This window comes from Rhizopus delemar, genomic scaffold (assembly GCF_000149305.1).
Source record: "Rhizopus delemar RA 99-880 supercont3.3 genomic scaffold, whole genome shotgun sequence".
Taxonomy (NCBI): Eukaryota; Fungi; Mucoromycota; class Mucoromycetes; order Mucorales; family Rhizopodaceae; genus Rhizopus; species Rhizopus delemar.
Window position 1 is genome coordinate 2,330,567 of NW_027137829.1, and position 21,304 is coordinate 2,351,870.

At 35.2% G+C, this 21,304-nt stretch overlaps 7 protein-coding genes across 7 annotated transcripts; 2 read left to right on the forward strand and 5 right to left on the reverse strand.

The window, feature by feature from the left end:
• Positions 1–3,548: 3,548 nt before the first annotated feature.
• Positions 3,549–6,172, reverse strand: RO3G_05107 (uncharacterized protein; the record flags this gene model as incomplete). The annotated part of the gene is made up of 4 exons (XM_067659697.1): positions 3,549–4,556; positions 4,624–5,300; positions 5,360–5,834; positions 5,891–6,172. The coding sequence occupies 4 exons, from the start codon at positions 6,170–6,172 to the stop codon at positions 3,549–3,551; spliced, it is 2,442 nt and encodes an 813-aa protein (XP_067515798.1).
• An 843-nt stretch (positions 6,173–7,015) lies between these two features.
• RO3G_05108 (uncharacterized protein) lies at positions 7,016–8,805 on the reverse strand (the record flags this gene model as incomplete). Its single annotated transcript, XM_067659698.1, has 5 exons — positions 7,016–7,038; positions 7,154–7,720; positions 7,776–8,224; positions 8,287–8,605; positions 8,778–8,805. 5 exons carry the CDS (start codon positions 8,803–8,805, stop codon positions 7,016–7,018), a joined length of 1,386 nt encoding a protein of 461 aa, XP_067515799.1.
• Positions 8,806–10,262: 1,457 nt separating this feature from the next.
• Positions 10,263–11,174, forward strand: RO3G_05109 (uncharacterized protein; the record flags this gene model as incomplete). The annotated part of the gene is made up of 6 exons (XM_067659699.1): positions 10,263–10,338; positions 10,462–10,602; positions 10,672–10,845; positions 10,937–11,021; positions 11,083–11,095; positions 11,145–11,174. The coding sequence occupies 6 exons, from the start codon at positions 10,263–10,265 to the stop codon at positions 11,172–11,174; spliced, it is 519 nt and encodes a 172-aa protein (XP_067515800.1).
• A 1,116-nt stretch (positions 11,175–12,290) lies between these two features.
• Positions 12,291–13,292, reverse strand: RO3G_05110 (uncharacterized protein; the record flags this gene model as incomplete). The annotated part of the gene is made up of 2 exons (XM_067659700.1): positions 12,291–13,085; positions 13,275–13,292. 2 exons carry the CDS (start codon positions 13,290–13,292, stop codon positions 12,291–12,293), a joined length of 813 nt encoding a protein of 270 aa, XP_067515801.1.
• A 500-nt stretch (positions 13,293–13,792) lies between these two features.
• RO3G_05111 (uncharacterized protein) lies at positions 13,793–14,333 on the reverse strand (the record flags this gene model as incomplete). The annotated part of the gene is made up of 2 exons (XM_067659701.1): positions 13,793–13,925; positions 14,107–14,333. The coding sequence occupies 2 exons, from the start codon at positions 14,331–14,333 to the stop codon at positions 13,793–13,795; spliced, it is 360 nt and encodes a 119-aa protein (XP_067515802.1).
• A 564-nt stretch (positions 14,334–14,897) lies between these two features.
• RO3G_05112 (uncharacterized protein) lies at positions 14,898–15,615 on the forward strand (the record flags this gene model as incomplete). Its single annotated transcript, XM_067659702.1, has 2 exons — positions 14,898–15,417; positions 15,518–15,615. The coding sequence occupies 2 exons, from the start codon at positions 14,898–14,900 to the stop codon at positions 15,613–15,615; spliced, it is 618 nt and encodes a 205-aa protein (XP_067515803.1).
• A 3,968-nt stretch (positions 15,616–19,583) lies between these two features.
• On the reverse strand, positions 19,584–19,803 carry RO3G_05113 (uncharacterized protein; the record flags this gene model as incomplete). Its single annotated transcript, XM_067659703.1, has 2 exons — positions 19,584–19,727; positions 19,759–19,803. 2 exons carry the CDS (start codon positions 19,801–19,803, stop codon positions 19,584–19,586), a joined length of 189 nt encoding a protein of 62 aa, XP_067515804.1.
• Positions 19,804–21,304: the final 1,501 nt, after the last annotated feature.

Below are 21,304 nucleotides of genomic sequence, written 5' to 3' on the forward strand. Positions count from 1 at the left end.
AGGGTTGCTGTGCCAATCAAAAAATAATACTTGCATTTTTTTTTCCTTCATAGATTATTATTTCTCATGACATTTTATATGTCAACTTTTAATAATATATCTCCATTGCTTTTCTTATGAGCTGGAAGTATTCATTATTTTTATACTTCCGTAGCCGTGGTTTATGAATAATTCATTCATAATCCAGACCATTTACTTAGTAGCGTAACTTTATAATTGAGATTTGGGTTGTATCAAAGCAAAGTAGATTTGTCTAATTTGAAGTTTGGAGCCTTGTATGACTTGGGTTTAGTTAACTTGATTGGACGCTTAACAGCTCTTTTGATAGACTAAATTCGCTTTGAGCAGTAACCATCAGATCTTTATAGATTTATAAAGCTTAGAGTATGATCGTTTTGTAAAAGACAAAGAATAATAAAGGGATCTTAATTCGTGGTAATTTAGGTATAAGATCAGAAAGAATATATTAAAATAAGAAAAGATATTTAGTGATTCAAAGAATATTTTTTATTTATATTAAAAAAGGAATGGCCTATTGTTGATGCTGCTGATAGAACATTGACCGACATCGACGTCTGCTGTTGTGATTATTATCGTCTTTCAATATATGGGAACACAAAATTTCATCATTTGTGTTACATTAGACAAGACAGTTCACTGAATAAGAGAAATCTATACATCTCGTAAAACGTTAAAGCGATCTACCTTCTTTTCGATATTCATTTATAAACCATATACACATAATCACTATTGGATATTGCTATGCAAATTGAGCAAATATTAGTCAGAAATTACTTATGTATGACGACCAGCTAAAAATGCGACATCCGAACAAAATCCCTCATACACAAAAAAAAAAAAAAAAAAAAAAAAAAATTGGTTACGGAGATACTATTTGCTAAAAGCATTTATTAATTGAACTGTAAGTCTTTCTAATAGCTTACTTTGCTATCGCAGTACTGAAAAAAGGGTGAGTTTTGATTAATGGTCTCATAAAATAGAGTGTAATGAAATTTGCTTTTTGATTTTCGCGTATTTTTTTTTTTCATATTTCATGTAAATTTTACTTCTTTTCTCTCATACATATAAGCAATGGTAATCAATGAGAATTGTTGGACCAGAACATGTAAAGACACGGCTAGATCATGTTTCGTCAAGTGGCTATAAAATGAATTATGGGTAATGATGACATCCTTTTCTATTCTTCACTATTTAATATCTTATAATAGGAGTGCTTTGAAAGTAGAGTTTGATCCATTAAAGGATTGAAATCAAAATATGTATCTGTAGATCATATCTCTTTTACAACTTGCCTGCTGAGTTTCTTTTTGGGATCAGATGTACTTTCATTTTCTTGTAGTTAATTATGTTAACGAAGATTTGCTTTGTAGAAAAATAGACTTTAAGAATTAAAGTAACGTGTTTTTCCTTTGCTTTGTCATTAATAAACAAATGAATATTTTACTTTTTGCACGTATCATTTGCTGTAAATCATTCTTAATATTTTAAAAGGCAATGTAGTGCATAAATTAATATAATTTCTTACTAAATACTCAATGAAGTAATCTATGAAATGATTTATTAGGTCATAAACTTTAAAAGTTAGTACTTTGATATACTTTTGTACTATTTACTTTTTGAAGGAATTTATGTCAAATGTTTTTTTTTTTTCTTGATGATGTGTTGTTTAATTTATTTTTTATCGTATTATGTTCTTATTAGTTGCCGTAATCATAAAAACTTTAAAGGCATAACAAGAACTTTTTAAACAATAAGAGTAACCATCACTGTAGTTAAATGTAAGCAATTATCAAAAACATATCCCGTCTTTCTTTTGAATTGGTTTGATGCCATTGTTATTCATAATTTTTTTTTCCTTTCAATTACCCACAAGAGTGTAGTATAAAAATCCGATCTTTATGCAAAAGCTATTAAATATTAAAATATATAGCGTTTGATTATTTGTTTGCTTTATTTAACAGCTATTAATATAATTTAAGTAATTTAACATCAATAAAATATCCTTGAAAGTTATATCAATAGAATGTTTTATTTATTTTGATTTATTTGAAATGTTTTGTTTTTCACAGCGTACATTACACCCAGAAGAAGATTCTTTATCATCTCATTTTTCTTCAAATAACATAAAAGAAGCATTTAACTGTTTATATAAGCTAAAAAGTGAGCGTTACATTAAAAAAAAAAAAAAAAAAAAAAAAAAAAAAAAAAAAGACCAGGAATTATTCCTTGTTGATTTTACTATAGACACCTAAAATCTCGTTAAATTCAATGCGCAAACAAAAAAATGAGTTCATTCATTTAATAAAGTGAAAAAAAAAAAAACACTCAAGCAAGAAGGTTCGTCAAAAAGTTTTCTCCTCTCTTATTTAAAGTGAACGAATAAATAACAATGCTTTCTTAAAAGCAATAGTTAAATCCTGCTTATATCAAACTATCTTTACTCTTATTACTTTCATAGCCTCTCTTAGAATTTTTTATGTTTCATATTGGTAACTTCTTGACACTGTATCTGCTTGCTCTATTGATGCTGCAATCAAAAACTATATTTTGATGCACTTGTTCTCATTTGTAAATGTGTGTTGCAAAAGATGTTTTACTTTGCTCCTTTTCTGAAAATATCTTTTTTTACATCAAGAGCCCTTGATCTGATAGTTTGATATCTTGAAGCGTTAGGTAGGCAGACAATTCAAACAGCAAACAGTTTGTAGTATTCACATTGTAGCTTAAGACTAACTGAGTTGTTGCTTCTTAGCTTAGTGGACCCGTTAAACCCGAAAGAGACTATATGGGATAACATTCCGTACCATTTCACATGGGCAAATTCGCTGCATAACTTGAGCAAGGAAAGCGATCTGAGATTGAGGCGTTCCAGAGATGCGAATAAATTATGTTTTGCATATTCACTTTTCGATTGGAAACTCTTCTGTCCCTCATTTGTTCTTTGTTTATCATATTTACTTTAATATGACCTCTAATCTATTGTATAATCTATTGCATTTTGAAGTAAAATTCTCTATTTAAAGTGGACTTTACATATTGTAAACTGATATAAACCTCTAAATAAATTTTCAACTAAAAAAATGCATATAATAAGCCTACAACTATTTGTTCAACCATCTTTTTTTTTCTTTTATTTTTCCGTCCTACATTAAAAATGGTTTTTACAGATGAGGACGTTAATAATGGTTAGGGTCCAGCATAGACTGTACAATCTCAAAATGCTAGATTGAACATACAAAACAGCAATTTCTTTTCTAATTCAACCTTTGTAATTTTGATTTTTTAAGAAAAAAGAAAAAAGAGCCTACCATTAAAAGTAATCATTTTCAACACCTTTATCATTACCACTAAACCTTTAAGCATGGTTCTATGAGGAACAATCTATGGGCAGTTAGGACTTTTCAGTGATTCACATGTCTTCTAATGATTTCTTTTCCCCCTTTTGGTTAAGCTTATTTAAATAGTATATAACAAAAGGACATAATATGTTTTTTATCGTTTGCTTTGGCAAATCAAGAACTTCTGGGTCATTTATTCTTCTTTACTTTTTTCAAGACAGAAGCTACATAGACATCAATCCCTTGCTCCCATCGCCTAACGTTGCCATTTTCAATAACATAGATTTCATTTTGCTTATTAAATTCATCTTCGTCATCTTGAGATTCTTTATCGCTCTCACTGTCATCATACAATGGACCCTCAAATACTTGTTTTAAAAACCAGACATCGTGACTGACCAATACAACTGCTCCTGAATATTCTTCAAGAGCATCAACCAACATTCCTACAGTTCCCATGTCCAAATGATTTGTGATTTCATCAAGCACGAGCACATGCGGTTGCTCATACAGAATCAAAGCAAGGGCAATACGGCTTCGCTGGCCACCGCTCAGAGATCGAATCTTTTGAAGAACAACATTACCGGTAATGCCAATCATACCAAAATACGCACGGCATTCCTGTTCTGAAAGCGAAGGGTACTGGGTCATCATGTGCTTTACTGGAGAGATATCCATATCTAGTTGATCGACTATATGCTGAGAAAAATAACCAATACGCAACAAAGAATGACGGTAGACCTCACCAGATGTTGGCTGCGTTTTTTCGGTCAACATGTTCAGAAGCGTTGTTTTTCCGCAGCCATTGGGGCCAATAAAGGCAATCCTTGCATTTGGCTCAATATTGATCGAAAACTTTTTTATGGCGTCTTTTGCATCTCCCTTGTACCGAAAGGTAACATCCTTCATAGTAAGCACTGGGCCACGATAACGGAGTGCAGTAGGTTGCGGTAGCTTGATAGAAGCTGTCTTGACACCTTTCTCGACAACTATTTCTGCATGGCTAGAAGAATGGTAACCAGCTCTATAGCTAACCTTGAAACGTTTGCCATCCTCTGTTTTTTCCATACCAAGTCTTTCAAGCTTCTTTTTTCGAGAATTAATCATCCCATGTCGCTTATCATCACCAGTAGCCTTTGCTTGTTGAGCATTGTGCTGTATACTTGCCTGAATAGCCTTCCTACGTTTTTCTGTGTTCTGTATATGATAAGAAAAAGAAAGACTTGGTATAAAGAAAATGCACATGTAAAAAGATTTGACTTACATCCAGCAAGGTTTGCTTACGAATCCTTTGCTCTTCTGTATTTCTTTCCCAATCTTCGTAATTTCCAGCATGATATTTGAGAATCTTGTCTTTGAAAATAATAGTTTCATCTGTTACATTGTTTAAAAATTCACGATCATGGGAAACAACAACAACTACCATATCATTTGTCTCATTAATGATGTACTCTTGAAGCCACAGTATAGCCGGTAAGTCCAAGTGATTGGTAGGTTCGTCCAAAAGAAGGATATCAGGCTTCAAAAAGAGCGATTTCGCCAAGGCAACTCTCATGCGCCAACCGCCAGAAAGAACGGTAAGAGGTGAGTTTATGTTTTTTTCACTAAAGCCAAGACCCTTGAGTAACTTTAGTGCTCGGTGTTTTCGTTCGCCTTGGTCTATCAATTGTACTTTTTCATACACCTCAGAAATCATATCATTTACCATATCAGAGGTAATATAGGCTTGAGGATCAAGTTTATTGAACTCTGTCTGTTCTTTTTCACACTTTATCAATTCTCTTCTTGCTTCTCGACCACGTAATCCGGATCTCTTTGTGGCAATTTTTGCTGCATTTTCTACTTTTTCAGAAAGACGAGATTGCATAATGGAAAATACAACATGGTTGAGATCTTTGTTAGCTTTTTGTGTTCTATCATCACCCAACACTGCATGGAGAACTACAAGAATGGTATTGGTTTAATTGCTTCTTTTTTTTTTGTTAAACTGCATATCTTACCCTCATATTCTCTTAATGCTGCAGTTGCTTTTTTGTCGGATTCTAAAACTTCTTCTACAGCTGTTTTGGATTCATCAAAATCTTCAAGCTGAGAGATATGAAGTATGTTCAAATTCTGAGGCAAGCCCACCATGATATTGTCCGCCAAGCATTTTAACAATATTGATTTTCCAACACCATTTTGACCAACTAAACCATATCTCGTATTGGCCTTCAATTTCAAATGAGCGTCGACCAACAGGTCATTTTGGTTGATGGTAATATTAACACCGTGCAAGTCTAGTTCTTTATTTAAAGTTTCTACTGTCTCTGTATGAAATCGACTTTGTTGAGTGATAGCAACTATTTCTGGTTCTTTCTCGCCATTTTCTTGATCCTTCAATTTTCCGCGTCTTCTCGGTTGCCTTGGTGTTATTGTTGCGCTTTTCAACTGTTTGTTGCTTGAATCGTTAGACTCATGTGATTCATTCGTCAACTGTTTCAATTTATATTTTTTTAGCTTTGAACACAATCCTTTCAATTAACGCTTACCTTTGCCTTCCTGTCTTTTTGATCTAAAAGACGTACTGGCTGCTCATGCTGCTCTAACTTTGCTCCCTTTGAGGATCTGCCGGCAAAAAGCATTTTGTAGAACTCGTCTCTAGTTTTTTCATCAATATTGGCATCGATAAGGAAGCTTTCTGTAGACTCTTTAATTTCATCTGTTTCATTCAAGGACATATCATTCAACATGCCATTTATATATTCTGCAGCATCTTCTTCCAAAGTAATATTAAACTTATCCAAATTACGCACAAACAACTCGGTCGTCATTATTTAGAAAATATAATGCAGAAAACTATAATTTATTTATACAAATAAATATCTGTGCTGCGGCAATAATATTAAAATTACCGCAGCAAAATAGGGACAAAAAAGATCTTCAGCTAAAACATGTGAAACTTTCTTTAATTGCATAAGAGTTCTACAAAGAATAAAGGACGTACTGTTTGCATGTCTACATACAAATTGACTGAAATTTTGGACAAGAATTCTATTTTTTGAGAAAATGTTCTTTTATCAATATTCCAAGTCAAGCACATTTGTTTCAGTTCAGGATCGAAAACACCTTGATTTGAGTTACTTCCGGGCATTGAATTTTCATTGCAAGCAATAGGAAGTTCCAAATCATACTTTGGAAAATAGAGAAATAGTATATTTGGTGATTCAAACCCAATCACTATACATTGGGATTTTACTTTTTTGGTTTTCATATCTTCAAGAGATTGACGGTATATGTAAGCCGCTATATAGAGTCTTTTGCTTTCTTGTTCTGCAGACTGCTTAGCTACAAGTGTTGCATTGCAATGTCTTGCTATTTTATCAACCATATCGTAATCTTCGATGATTTGTTTACCACCTTTGAGGGCCATAGTCAGTTGTCTTTGAGCTATAATGGATGCATAAGTGTGAGTAGGCTCAGTAAAAACCGTATAGAGAGGCGCATCGTGTCCAAAGTGTTGGTATTTAGAAATATCAATTGATCCAGCACTATAGAATATTGATCTCGGAAGCTCCTTGAGCATCATGTACTTTAACGCTTGCTGTTTTTCAGGATCCGGCTCTTTCTGTATAAGCTGTACTAATCCATGGATTGAAAGACAAAGCGGATCACTGTTAAAATAGTTCTGGATCATGGGCTACATTAAAATAGTTAGGACTTCATTCTTTCTTATAGACTCCCTATAAAACATACAAATACAGATAATTTAGGAGGTTCTTCTCTATACATCAGTGCCTGATCAGGGAATTTACTTGATATCTTTTGACCAACTTCAATATTTGCTATTCGCAGTAATTCACCTTTTAAAATATCTTCCTCTGCTAATTCAATTCTCTTTATATCTTCAGGATATCCACTATCCCCTAGCTGAAAAGTGATGGGTTGACTCACAAGACCAAATCCTCGTCCTTTTTCTACACGATTATGTCTTAGCTTACGACAAAGGTTTAAAAGAGTGAAGGCGTCTTTTTCAATCTCTGACTTGTTGTTATCAATATCACTTGGTTTTACGTGACTTTTTGATTTAATGATGCTTCTTCCTACCCACGTATGCAACAGTGTCCCGCTCTCTGTGAATCTACAAAGTAGTGAAATAGTCAAACGCTCTTTATCTGCTACCAGTCTGCAATGAGATTCTACAAATGATGGAGGCAAAACAGGAATTGTCTTTTCCACTAAATTTATAGTGCATGATCTTTCTTTTGCTTCTTTGTCGAGAGGGGTGCCCGGTCGAACATAGTTTGCAACATCAGCGACATGAATACCAACTTCATATGTTCCATTCTCAAGACGTGTTATAGAAAAGGCAACATCAGTATCTAACAGAAAACAAGTCAGCATACACCCATGCTGTAGACAGAGATATTACATTACCCATATCTGACTCTCCCAAAGTAAATATGTTCATAGATTCATTCTGAAAATTCCTTCTACCCTTTCGATCTGAATTGTTTATATTGGCTGTCTTTGGTTCTATTGTCTTTAGGATATTCACTGAATAATTCGAGCCTTTCAAATGATGGTCCGCAACCAACGTACCAGAGTGCACACTAAGTTCACCTATCCAACCAATTTCGTTTTCAATTGTACCAAAAGGATGAAGAGAAGAAGCTGGCCAACGCTGAATGGAGCCGACAAATAATCTGTTTTTGTACTCTTCATGGTATTTTACAAAGTCAGGAGGAGCAAATTTGATGGGCACTGCGACAAGTGGTAATCGCTTATTGACAGGTATAAGCCAAATAATCTTTGGTGAGCTGTGTGGCTTTTCGATACCAATAAAACTGTTGTTGATAGAGAGTGGACGATATAAAGAAAGTGTCCTAAATCAATTGTCTCACTTTTTTAGCTGTCTTTTTATCCTTGTCTTCTTTCTCGTGTTTACCCTGCAAAAAGCATATTTCGCGGTCTTTCAAGAATGCAGACCACTTTACCACAGTACTTTGGCCGTTCACCTATTTGGTTGCTTTCTTCAGTAAAGAGCTGTAGTGGATGGCCAGAAGACATTCGTCTCATCCTGCGTGCTACTAATTTTGCCTTTTTTTCATTCATCATGTCATCCACACTCACTAACTCAATAGCCACTTCGTCTCCGTCCAAAGCCCTGTTTCTGTTTCTGGATCCATAAATGTAAATTGGCGCGTCCAACTCTTCACACTGAACATGGGCATCTGAGCTGTCTTGGGCACTTACTTTCAAAACACCTGCAAATAGCGTGCGCTGACGTATGGCAGCTGATGCCTCCGGAGCACTTAGATAGGCTGGGTAAAGTGCTTTTCTTTGTCCGGACGTGTCTTGTGTTGCTTGAAATGCGTTTGGTACTGTAAGAAGAGATGAGGACTGAGTTTTCTTGTGCTTTCATGATGTAAAATTTACCTGATTTGCTTCTGTTACGTCTTGTCATTTGTTTTTCCGATGGTGACACCGACTCGTTCTTTTCATCCTTATTTTCTTTTTGAAATAGGCTATTTGAATTAGATGGTATTTCTTCGATTGTGCCCAACGTATCCCCTTTTTTCGAATGACTACGATTCATTTTATTGTGGCTGTATGGCTCTGAATGACGTCGATCTCTTGTCCAGGTAGAATGATCATCTTCGGCTTCGAGCGAAACGGTAGGCAGTTTCCTTATATCAGTGATGATCTCTTGAATGGATTGAACTGTGGCCTGTTGTCCTTTTCCTTTGGTTCCTAAACTGTTTACTGATTTTCTTCTTTGCTTGGAATACTCTATTGATTGTTTTGAGTTATGAGTTAATGAAGTACGACGACCGCGTCTTTTATTTTGCTCTGTGCCCTCATTGTTTTCTTTAGAGTGGGTATTGTTTTTATTGTTTTTTGTCAAAGAAACTATGTTTTTATGAGTTTCTGTAACTATATGAGTATCCTAGAAAGTCTTTGTGGGTTAGGATACGAAAACTAAAGTACATAGAGCTCTAAAATTGTTATATCTTACGTGAGAAAAACTGGGTTGTTCGAGTTGCATGAAAATAGTAGCTATTAAAAGAGAGAAACAAGAAACCAACAGACACGCCACTTTAAGAAATGGTAATAAAAGCCACAGCAAGAATCGGTATTTGATTGGTTTATAACGCATAAATTCCTTGTTTGCTTTTTATTAGTCATTTGTAAAGTATACCCATACTTATGGTACGTTTCTCATTTACAGTCTCATCTAATATTTTTTTTAATCAAGAATAGTTGTCGAAAGAGGCCAAGCTTAATTTTTGAAGTAGTTGTTTTTCCTTGGCTCAATTAAAAAGTTCATCGCTATGTTTTATATTTTTATGCGTTAAATGCTTATAACATTTTAATAAAATGGTTAGCTTGGTTGTATTAAATTTATAATAGATTAGTACTTTTACCAATATTTCCCAAAGGACAGACATTTAACACCTTATTATGTGTAACAATCATGTACAACATTTGCACCTGAAAAAGCCATGGCCACGTTTCTGTTATTCTTTCTACAAATACAGTGAGGAAAGACTCTTTTTATTTATAAAGTACAATGAATCATTCAATTCAGTAAATCAATCCATGTAAGCTTAAGTTACAAATTATAATCAAAAACAAGTAAAAAGAAAGATCAAAGATTATAAGATTACTGCTCTCCACTGATTACCATTTTTGTTCATACAAGTGGGTCAAAGCATATGAAAATCGTAAAACTAAAAAGCTTCTTTTAATAATATTCCTGTTCGTTTGTGAAATATGAAGGCTCCAAATCACATGTATCTTCGTAGCATCATTTACCTATCAAGATACACCTTTTAATATATAAATCACCACTTTATTTTCTTTCCTTTTTTTTTTTTCTTTCTAAAAAGTAATAAAACCAATAAAAGTCAGCAATTAGTCATGAATTACACTTCAAACGACGAACTATACTATTTAACTGAAGACTGTCAACTGAATGATGCGAATAGTCTAAAGAGTATAAATAAAACAAGAAAAAAACTTGACGCATATCCTCTATGTACATTAACTGACTCTTTAGAGCCAATAGCAAGGCAAACTCAACATTTTGATCCGCTCCTCAATCAAATAACATATGTAGACACTTTAAATGAAAAAGAACACCAACCTTTTCAACCATCACCAAGCACTCAAACTCATAATCCTGTCTCTCTTGATTATCTCTTGTCTGTAGATGATAACGAAAGCAATGAATGGTATCCTTTACCACCCAGTAACGATAGTAACGGCAGCGCGAATACATGTTACAAAGGAAAATACAAACTTTTAGAGTCATACCACCCTTACAAAGCCCTAAATCCGCCTCAAAAGAATACAAAAACACACAGACGTCGCAAGCAGCCTCACGAATTACTTTCAGAAGAACAAAAGAAAGCGAATCATATAGCATCTGAGCAAAAAAGAAGACAGAATATTAAAATTGGATTAGATCAATTGATTGACATCGTACCATCCCTGAACCATGGTAATCGAAGTGAAGCTTTGATATTACAAAAGTGTAATTGGCTTTGTTGAGCATTTTACAAGAATGTATTCACTCACTCTTATTATCTTAGCTGTTGAGCATATTCAGTGTTTGATCTCTTTAAAAAATGAGTTGAAAACTCAGTTGAGGGATCTACAGGATGCTTTGGGCGATACGTGAGTACAACGATCAGGATGATTAAACTCTTTTTTTTAACTTTATTATTTGCTAAAATAGGAATTATGAAGAAGTAGATCATAATTTAAACAAAAGGGAAAAAACTAAACTTTATTTTATAGTCTTCAGATGATGAAACATATGGTTTGTAGCACCTTTTGTCAAAATGAAGGATAGAACAAAGACTTTAAAGTGTCATAAAAAAAAAAAAAAAAAAACAAGAATACTTGTGTATTTTAATGAAGTTAAATAATCAAACACAATAATATTTATCTGCGATAAAAATATAACAAGGCTTAGAGTTGTATTACAGTTGTTTGGGCTTTTTTTTTAATGATATTATTACAATTGGGTCATTAGACTACTTCTGTCATAATTGGTCACTTCATTTTACATTGCATAGCATGAAACACTATTAAAATGTTCCTTTTTTGTTATTATTATTACTTTAAATGTGAGAAACAAAGGGCCAAAAGGGAATCTAATCTTTATTAAATTTAAAGCCTCATCTATCTCATGAAATATGAATGGATAGAAAGAGCACTGGATTCATACATTAATCAACAAAAATGCGTGTAATAGCTTTCTGTAGTACATTCTTTTTACTGATTCAATCCAAGGGGAAAAGGAACATCAAGCTTTTTGAATGTTCCTTAAAAAATAAAGTTCAGTAAGCAAGTAAAATCCAAATTCCATTCACCTCAATGATAATATACAAAGTTATATTTTATATCCATCAAAGTCAGACTACGCCAAGTGCCCACACCTACCACAGAAAAAAAACTTTGGTGCATGAAATTTTTTGAGCTGCTTGAGGTCTTTACAGGTTTACTAAAAATTGATTGAAAAAATGACATCAAATTACTATAGAACGTAAACGTCTTTATTCATGATGTTTCTCATGCTTTATATTTTCAATTTTTGGAGCAGGACAGACTATCCCTTTTTTTTAAAAAAAAAATTAAATATAAAAGTAGATGTTTTGCAGACAAAATAAAATTTTAAAGACCAATGAGATATGGTTTATTTTGGTTATACGTTTAAATAATACTTTTATTTAATGACTTAAATGAGCACGCGGTGTCTCAGGACACCATAATTGCCCAAGCTAGATCAAATGGGACGTGAAAGAAGCTAAAAAATCCCTTATGGGAGCAAGGGCAAAAAAAGAAAAGGACAGAGGGAGAGTAAGAAGTAACATGTGAATAAATCATTGTTTGGAAATGGACCACAAGAAAGGAAGTCATATCATAAAATAAAAGTAGAACTCAAGTCTGTTTGACTGGAAAGAGCTCATTAAGTACAACGCTAGCTATAATGCCTTTGTCAACGAAAAAGCGAGCAACAGCGCGCTGAACAGGGCCTTTGAGGCGACGGATAGCACGAGTTACGCGTTGAGTGAAGACGCTCCATGCGGCACGCTCCTTTTCATCTTGATCGAAGCCGTCATAGTAAGGGTTTCGAAGGTTGTTTGGATCCATAGGATCGTAATCATCATGTATGGGGATTTCAAATTTTTCTAATTGAGAGCGAACTTCAGCTTCATAGTCGTTATGGAGAAGGAGAGCAACAAGATGACGGTCGGGATAGTGAATGTCTAGGACACGATTGCTGTTGATATGCAATCGTCGAAGTAAGGAACGTATTTGGCGAATGGGAAGGCGGCGTTGTATAGGGAGATAAAGGTATTTAAACCCTTGATTGGTGGAAGGGGGACTGAAAGTGCGAGCAGCAGCCGTTTGGCTGGGAAGTGGTGGAGCATATTTAGGTTTGGAAGTTTTTTGGAGGGGAGCGGGTTCAAGCTCTGGAGGTGGGGGACGTTTGGTAGGTGGTTTAAGTTGCAGTGACGAAGGGGAAGCAGGTGGATGGGGAACGGTAGCAATAGGGACGCGCTTAGGCACAGTGGTGGATGGTGACTGAGCTAACCGCTCAAGAAGGGAGGCGTTTTGTTGCTGTAGTCGATTGATTTCGGCCTTGGCTGCAGCAAGTTCTGCTTGTAACTGCTTTACAGTAGGCATGTTCAGGTCTGGTGTTGTGAATACCTTTCCAAATAAGGCAAAAATCTATAGAAAGTGATGGAAAGCGGAAAGATTTTGGTTATACAGTCGTTCCAACGCCAAAGGGTGGTTTTAATTTTTCCGAAAGGCGGTTTAAGTTTTCCCAAAGGCCGGTTTTTATTTTTTTCGAAGGGGGGGTTTGTATTGTTTGTTATAGAGTCTAGGTTGAAAAGCGGTAGTAATAACGAATTTTACATTGTAGACATGTTTCATTGGTGTAGTCCGATTGCTTACGATGTATGTTACTGATTTCTAGGCTGAGCTTATTCCATATGATGCTTATTAATGTCTGCTGAGACAAGAGCTTCATTATTAATGTTAGCTATGTATAATGCTATGTGTGTCCGTATACAACAGTTGATATAAAGAAGTAAGCGGGTGTTGATTGGGTGTATGAGGGTCTTAGTATCGGCATTGATTAATGATATGGGTCAATATTTACATAAGTCTTTGAGACTGCCCCTCTTTGGGAGTAGGAACATGCATGCGTAGAGACAACTGGCTATCTTTATTGGCGTAGCCGAAGACAAAAAGGGCAAAGGTGACTGAATCATCATGGCTCAGGATGACGGACAATCTATTATTATTACTGGCTTTATTGAGACGTCAATACAAAATGAATAAAAACAATAAAAAGCCTAAAGTACTCATTTGATAGAAGAAATATTGCTTTATTTACATTAACTTGGTGTACTATTTCTTTATTGTTTTTTTTATGTTCTTGACTTCCAAAGGTTTTTAGGGAGAGGAGGGATACGAGACTTGTTGCTGCGTGGTGGATTCCATGTTCCTCTAATGGACTCTTGCTTTTCAGTCAACTCTAAGGGCTGTACTTGTCCCATTTTTCTTTTTTTTTTGATTTTTTTTTTTTGATTTTTTTTGGTTGCCTAAATGCTCATTGTAAGTATTGCTTTTTGAGACACAGTCGTCCCGGAAACACGATAAATGCAATGCTAAGTCCAAGTATAATGTAAGGCTTGCCATCGATTTTGAGATGGTGTGGCAATGCAATTCTTTAGTTACATACAAGCCAGGTTCTTCAAGAATTGTGTTAAGGAAATAAATTCCAAGACCAGATACTTGTAAGGAGTTGACAGAATTCAACAAAGCACCATCTAACAAGTAGTTATCAATGATAGCTTTGTTTTCGATTGATATTTTGAAACGATCGAAGACGAACTTCGCGTTGCCAGCATCTTCTTCTGCTGCTTCTAGAACGGCGACGTCGCGTTCAGCGTTATATCTTTGCTTCATTTTATCGTTGATTACTCTTAAATCAACCTTAAGAGCTGCTTCGAATACTGTGTCATTCAAGGTAAGGTGGATGTCACTCCTAAGAAGAAAAAGTAAGTTTCAAAAAAAAAAAAGAAAAAAAAGCTTACCATTTCAGCCGTAGCTCTGAATCCCGAAACAGTCTTTCAGTGATCGGCCCCAGAATTTAACCACAAAGTCCCATTCAGAACTATCAATGGCTGTATCAAACAATCCTGGATTGTATCGCATGATTGATAGGACTTGCATAACGAAAAAGATACAAAAGGCAATGTCGGCATATTTTGAGCTGAGCACAGGGTCGTAATACTTTTCCAGTTTTTTAGCCTCTTTGTACATTTTCACCCAATTAGTATCATACGTCTTGTTCTGTCGATATGCTTGAAATACTGATTGTAAGATAGATCTGATTATACCATATTCAGTGGTGTTGTATCCAACTGGTCGGTATTGTTTTCTTAATTCAAGCCATTCTTGATTTGTAAATAACTTGAATTGACAATCAGGGAAATTAAAGCTAATACAATTTTTGATTTTTTTTTAATAATGTATATATCAAGCAATTCCGCTGGTTCACTGTTGTTGAAAAATGTCAAAAAGAGCCACAGCTTCCACCCTCCCAACATGACACCATCCGTCTCCACAAACAAGCCAAGAATTAATAGTGATGATGCGAAAAAACTCGGCGACTATTTAGTGGCAGTTATTGGTCCCAATTCTGACGATGAAATTTTGGATTGTACTCGTCAAGAATATGAACATAACATGGAAGAGCAGCGAGTGTTACATTGCTTTAAAAAAAAGGTCAAAGCATTTGATTTTTTGGACTCTTGTTTGGATGAAGATTTGGACAACTTATTGGACCGCATGGATGATGTCAAGACCAATCTTTATGATAATGATGATGAGCAACAGGATATTCGACTCCTATGCTATGTACTGTCTGATTATCATACGAGTTACAGCAAGCCACCTTACATCATACAACTCCTTTGTTACTTGGCATCCACAGAAGACCGTCCTGATTGTTGTTTCTTTAAATCCATAGTTACTTCTTCTTGTTCAAGTAACATTTCCTAGAATGCCATAGTTGTATATACATGTATATTATTAGTAATTCCAATTTGATTTGAATGAATTTGACTTGATTATAATCTTACCTTTAGCTTCATCAACAATTCCATCAAACGATTCAAGTAGTATCGGTCTTCCCAGGTCCTTGGTACAATTGCAGACCGAATCTCCACAAAGCACCATTTTCTAATCCCCATACGGCTGGTTGATAACAAAGTCAATTTATTCCCAGTACACTGTACGGCAAAAATGCGTCGTCGTCCAAATGTTGCACAAGAAGCGCATTGGTATTGGTCTATTTCATTCTTCAGACAGTTGCTAGTATATTCAATTAACTTCAGAGTATCTTCTTCGGTATGATTTCCGTCATCTTCCCTATATAAACAATTATGGGTAATTAAGACAAGGCGTTAACACAGTACCGCCGACTTTGTGCGATATCTATATATCGGATTCTTTTTATCGTACATACCCTGAGCATTCTATCATCACACGCTCAATTTTGTCCCTACAGCTAAACCCAATACCACCTAGAAGTTTGCGCTGGTTTTCAGAAAGGAAAAGCATCAACTGTTTGTTAGATGGGGAGGATTTCTCACACTTATACAAAAAATATATAAGTATAATAAGTACTTGAATAGAAATACCATTTTATCATTTTCTTACCAAATAAATGACAACAATTTTGTTGAGGCACAGAAATACTTGAAAATGGGAATGACATATTCAACGAATGAAGTACGTTCATTGGGAAGCACAATATAAGGTGGCTTGCTGTAACTCGTATGATAATCAGACAGTACATAGCATAGGAGTCGAATATCCTGTTGCTCATCATCGTTATCATAAAGATTGGTCTTGACATCATCCATGCGGTCCAATAAGTTGTCCAAAAAATCAAATACTTTGCCTTGATTTTTTATTTGCTGTCCTAATGAGTAGTATGATAGATTAAATAGTTAGCCAATCATGATCACGACACCACCATCAGGTCCTTGAAGCTTACCGAGCTTTTGTGATATGTATGTTTGGTCAAGTTGCAATTGTTGTAATCATTGACATGGTCTGTAATGATGTGTTGTTGTGTCTGAGAGGCTTGCTGTGACTATTGTTGGCTTTTCATCTGTCTTGCATAAAACTATCAGCACAACAAAGGGAAAAGGAATGAATGAGTCTATATAATTGTAGTGTTGGGATGTATCTCATTTTCCCTGCAAATCAGAAGGTATTGTATTGCTTGGTTCTGAAAAAGCCTTCCTGTTCTTGGTCATCAAATTGAGATCGATTTCCATGATTTGATAGACTGTATTGGACGGTAACTTCAGAGTATGTTCATAATGAGTAAAAACCTCGCGAAAATTCGATTTTCTAGACGCAACTTTGAGAAAATATTCTTTTCCAGTATCAGATATTTTGTGCATATCGATATAGAAATGAAAAGAAAAAACCAAACACCTGCAAAACAAAAGTCGGCATAAACAGAAAATATTGAAACGCCATCGCCATTATATATCATTTCTTACCTTCTGGTTTTTTACTTGTTTTTTGCTTGTTGTTTGCTTTTTTTTCATCTTCCTTGATTGGTCGAGAGAGATGGTTACATTCTGCCATATAGATCATGCGCTGGCTCTTTATTCTTGGTTTTATTGTACTCTTGTCCAATTACTTTGGATAATGTCGCTGTGCATTTTGCATCTCCATTCTTCCTGGTGAAAGTCTGCGGGTGGTTTGTGATGGTTGCATATTATTCTTTCTGTCTCTTTACTGCATCGCCGTTATCTTCTGTTAACGTTTTGTCCTCTTGGCTTTCTTTTTGTAAGCTTCTAAGGAATGGTACACTCAAGATTCGGACATATCCTCAAGGGCATAATTTGGTCCATTATAACCATACACTTGGTCTGTGATCTTTCCAAGGTAGTGAAAACCAAACAATTCAGAAGCTATAGGGATTTTTAGATAGAAGAAAGAAAGATGTCCTTTATTAAATGTCGTCAATTGTGTATATTTATATATTCTGATTTAAGTGGCTTAATCATCATTTCTTTGTCTTGAAATGCAGAATAATCGGGATTTTTTTTGGCTTGGGTTTTGGGTTGGGATCGATGCTTTAAAGGTTTGCTTGCGTATTCTTTATTTGGAAAGTATATCCTATTGCTTTTCCATTGGGTCATCTCTATATTTAATTTCTGTTCCTTTGTTCATAGAATTGATACTGACAGGCTGACCTATTGTCTCAGGTGATGTTGCTAGCAAATATTTTATGATGTTGAATGTATAGTAGTCTATTGACTTTTTTTTTGTCCTTATTATTAGGAACATCCCACAATGTGCACTTTTCTGGTCAGATGCTAACTGAAATGGTCCAGCTGACAATGTACATTATATCCATAATTTTACATTTGACACCACATATCCATCGTTATCTCCACAGCCTCACCTGGATTGTTACTATTTTCCCCTTATTTTGCTAACTGTCTTCAGAAAACACCAATATAGATTAGCTGTAGTAAGTTTCCCCTTAGTTGTATTTCTTTATATATTTTTTAATTGATGTGAACTTTCAATAAAAATTGATTTGTACATTTTTTTTTCTGTTGTGATTAACTTTTGTTTTACCTTAATAGTATCGCGCAAACCTCCAACGACAAATAATGTGACATCGAAATCTAACCAGCCTTCTTTCTAAGAAGGGTGAGCGAAGTCAACTAAAAAACTGGAGACCTGTTTCTTTAATTGTGCTGATGCCAAAATATTTACACAACTTCTTACAACTCGCCCTACTCCATATCTCCCCGATTTGATTGACCCTCATCAAACTGGTTTTATGGCAGGTGGGTTTATTGGAGACAACGGTTTTTGCACTCGAATAATCATGGATATCGCCAGACGGTACAAACTTCCTGAAGTCGGTTTGCTGTTAGATCAAGAGAAGGTGTACGACCGGGCTCATCCAATTATCTTCATTCCTATTTAACGCGTTTTGGTCTACCTTCTTGATTGATCAATTGTATAACCTCATTGTTCTTTAATACTTCTATTTGAGTCAATGTCAATAGTTTCCTTTGGTGCTCTCTGCAAAGAGTCGTGGACTTCGTCAGGGAGACCCTCTGTCTTGGCTGATTTTTAATCTTGCTATTGAGCCTCTTTTGCGTAGCTATATTTCTAGTCGATTCTGGTGAGCTTCATGCTCTACTCAATACCCTGGCTCTCTATTCTCGGATATCCGATGCTCGCCTAAACCATCATCAAATCTTGGCAATTTCGCTATCTGAACAACCACAGCACACATGGCAATCTGACTTGTCTTCCCGTGGTATAACATAGTGGCATGATCGAACAAACTCCACAGCGGCCATATACCTTGGCTACCCACTCACCAGCGCCAACTACCAGCTTTCTAGCTTTCTTGATAACCTCCTGCTTAAGTTATAGCAACGTGCTCAAATGCTCGCTCAACGAAATTTGTCAATCCTTGGTCACTGCTTAGTCGCTAATATATGCTTGCTTGGTCCGCTCTGACATGCTGTCCGTGCTCTTGCTGTTTCTCAATGCTACCTTGGTAAGGTTCGCTTAACTATAATTCAATTTCTCGCATTCAAAAACTTTCCTGCAGTCAGCTTCCAAACATGTCAACGATCACGTTAGGAAGGTAGGCTTTCCATGTCAGGCCCTAGAACGCAACATGCAGCTCTACAGCTTCGATGGTTGAAGCCATTACTTCTTCCTTCTTCTGATCCGCCTTGCTATTATATCTTCGTTAGTGATATTCTTTGACACTACTTGTGTCTTTTCTCAGTTTCGTGTTTTCATATTTTACCTCTGCTGCTTCCTAATATGCATTCAAGTGCAATCAAATCCTTTGGCTGTTTCACTCATCGTTCAAAACGATGGATAAAATTGACTGTTAAGCCTTCGATATTCATATGGCCAGTGAGTTACCACTGACTGAAGTCTGACCTTCTCTTTCCATGCCAAATCAGGATTTCAAGGCTTCCTACTGGTCCGGCATCCTTATCAAGCATGAATATGTATTTGGTATGGATTGTGATAGGTTTAGACGTAAGTCCCCACATCCTCGGATCCTTTTCGTTCCAGCAACAAGAATTACTTTGAACAGCTTCCACTATGTCTTATACAGGAAACCATATTTTTTTTTCATCAGTTCAAATGTCCACACGACTCAGTACACATAATCTCGTCAGTACTACCATTTCCTGCGCTTACTGAAATGTACTTTGACAGCATCCTGGATTCACGTTTACCAGATGGAGATCCTATTTCTTCTTTGAATACCAAAATGGTCTCGTGAATCTTAGTTACCCTACTCATCTACGTTATCAGTATCATATCTGTGTACTACTCCTACAACCTGGTACATTTTTTGGAAGACATCTATCCCACACAGAGCTCACACGTTACTCTGGAGACTTTATCATCACAAAATGCCGTGTAAGGAGCGTCTTCACTAGCGAATCTCAACCCGATTTCTAAATCCCGGCTGTGTCTATTGCGGTGGTGACAATTCTGAAGAACACTTTATCTGACCTTGTCCCTTCAAACTTGAAATCAGGCAAACCATTACGCTTTGCTTTTTCATTAACCCTGCCAAGTTGACTTATTCTCTCATTCAGCTCTCTTCTTCCTTTGGCATCAAACTCGACCGTTCATTCTCTGTGACCTACTTGGATATCATAGCTTCTGTGCTGCTCTCTCTATGACAACTGTACCGGAAACTTATTTTGAAGACCATCAATTTTGGCCTCAAAAAGTAGTACCAAGAGCCACTAGGCAAATCCTCAAGATTCACAAAGAAAACAACAGTCGTTCATTAAAAGGCTAATCCATGAGATTTCTGCTCAGTTCTCTGTCTCAGGTCTCGTTGCCATCATCAAACTTAGCACGGTTTATAAAACAAAATAAAAAAAAAGACCTTATTGGCTTTCAAAACTTTATTGTTGTCTGCAAATCATCTACTTTTATTTTATTTTATTTTATTTTATTTTATTTTTTAAAAAAAGAAAATAAGGAGTTTAATCATCCTGATTGTTATATTCACGTATCGCCTAAAACCCCCTGTAGATCCTTCAACTGAGTTTTCAACTCATTTTTTAAAAAGATCAAACACTGGATATGCTCAACAGCAAAGATAATAAAAGAAAAGTGAGTACAACGATCAGGATGATTAAACTCTTTTTTTTTAACTTTATTATTTGCTAAAATAGGAATTATGAAGAAGTAGATCATAATTTAAACAAAAGGGAAAAAACTAAACTTTATTTTATAGTCTTCAGATGATGAAACATATGGTTTGTAGCACCTTTTGTCAAAATGAAGGATAGAACAAAGACTTTAAAGTGTCATAAAAAAAAAAAAAAAACAAGAATACTTGTGTATTTTAATGAAGTTAAATAATCAAACACAATAATATTTATCTGCGATAAAAATATAACAAGGCTTAGAGTTGTATTACAGTTGTTTGGGCTTTTTTTTTAATGATATTATTACAATTGGGTCATTAGACTACTTCTGTCATAATTGGTCACTTCATTTTACATTGCATAGCATGAAACACTATTAAAATGTTCCTTTTTTGTTATTATTATTACTTTAAATGTGAGAAACAAAGGGCCAAAAGGGAATCTAATCTTTATTAAATTTAAAGCCTCATCTATCTCATGAAATATGAATGGATAGAAAGAGCACTGGATTCATACATTAATCAACAAAAATGCGTGTAATAGCTTTCTGTAGTACATTCTTTTTACTGATTCAATCCAAGGGGAAAAGGAACATCAAGCTTTTTGAATGTTCCTTAAAAAATAAAGTTCAGTAAGCAAGTAAAATCCAAATTCCATTCACCTCAATGATAATATACAAAG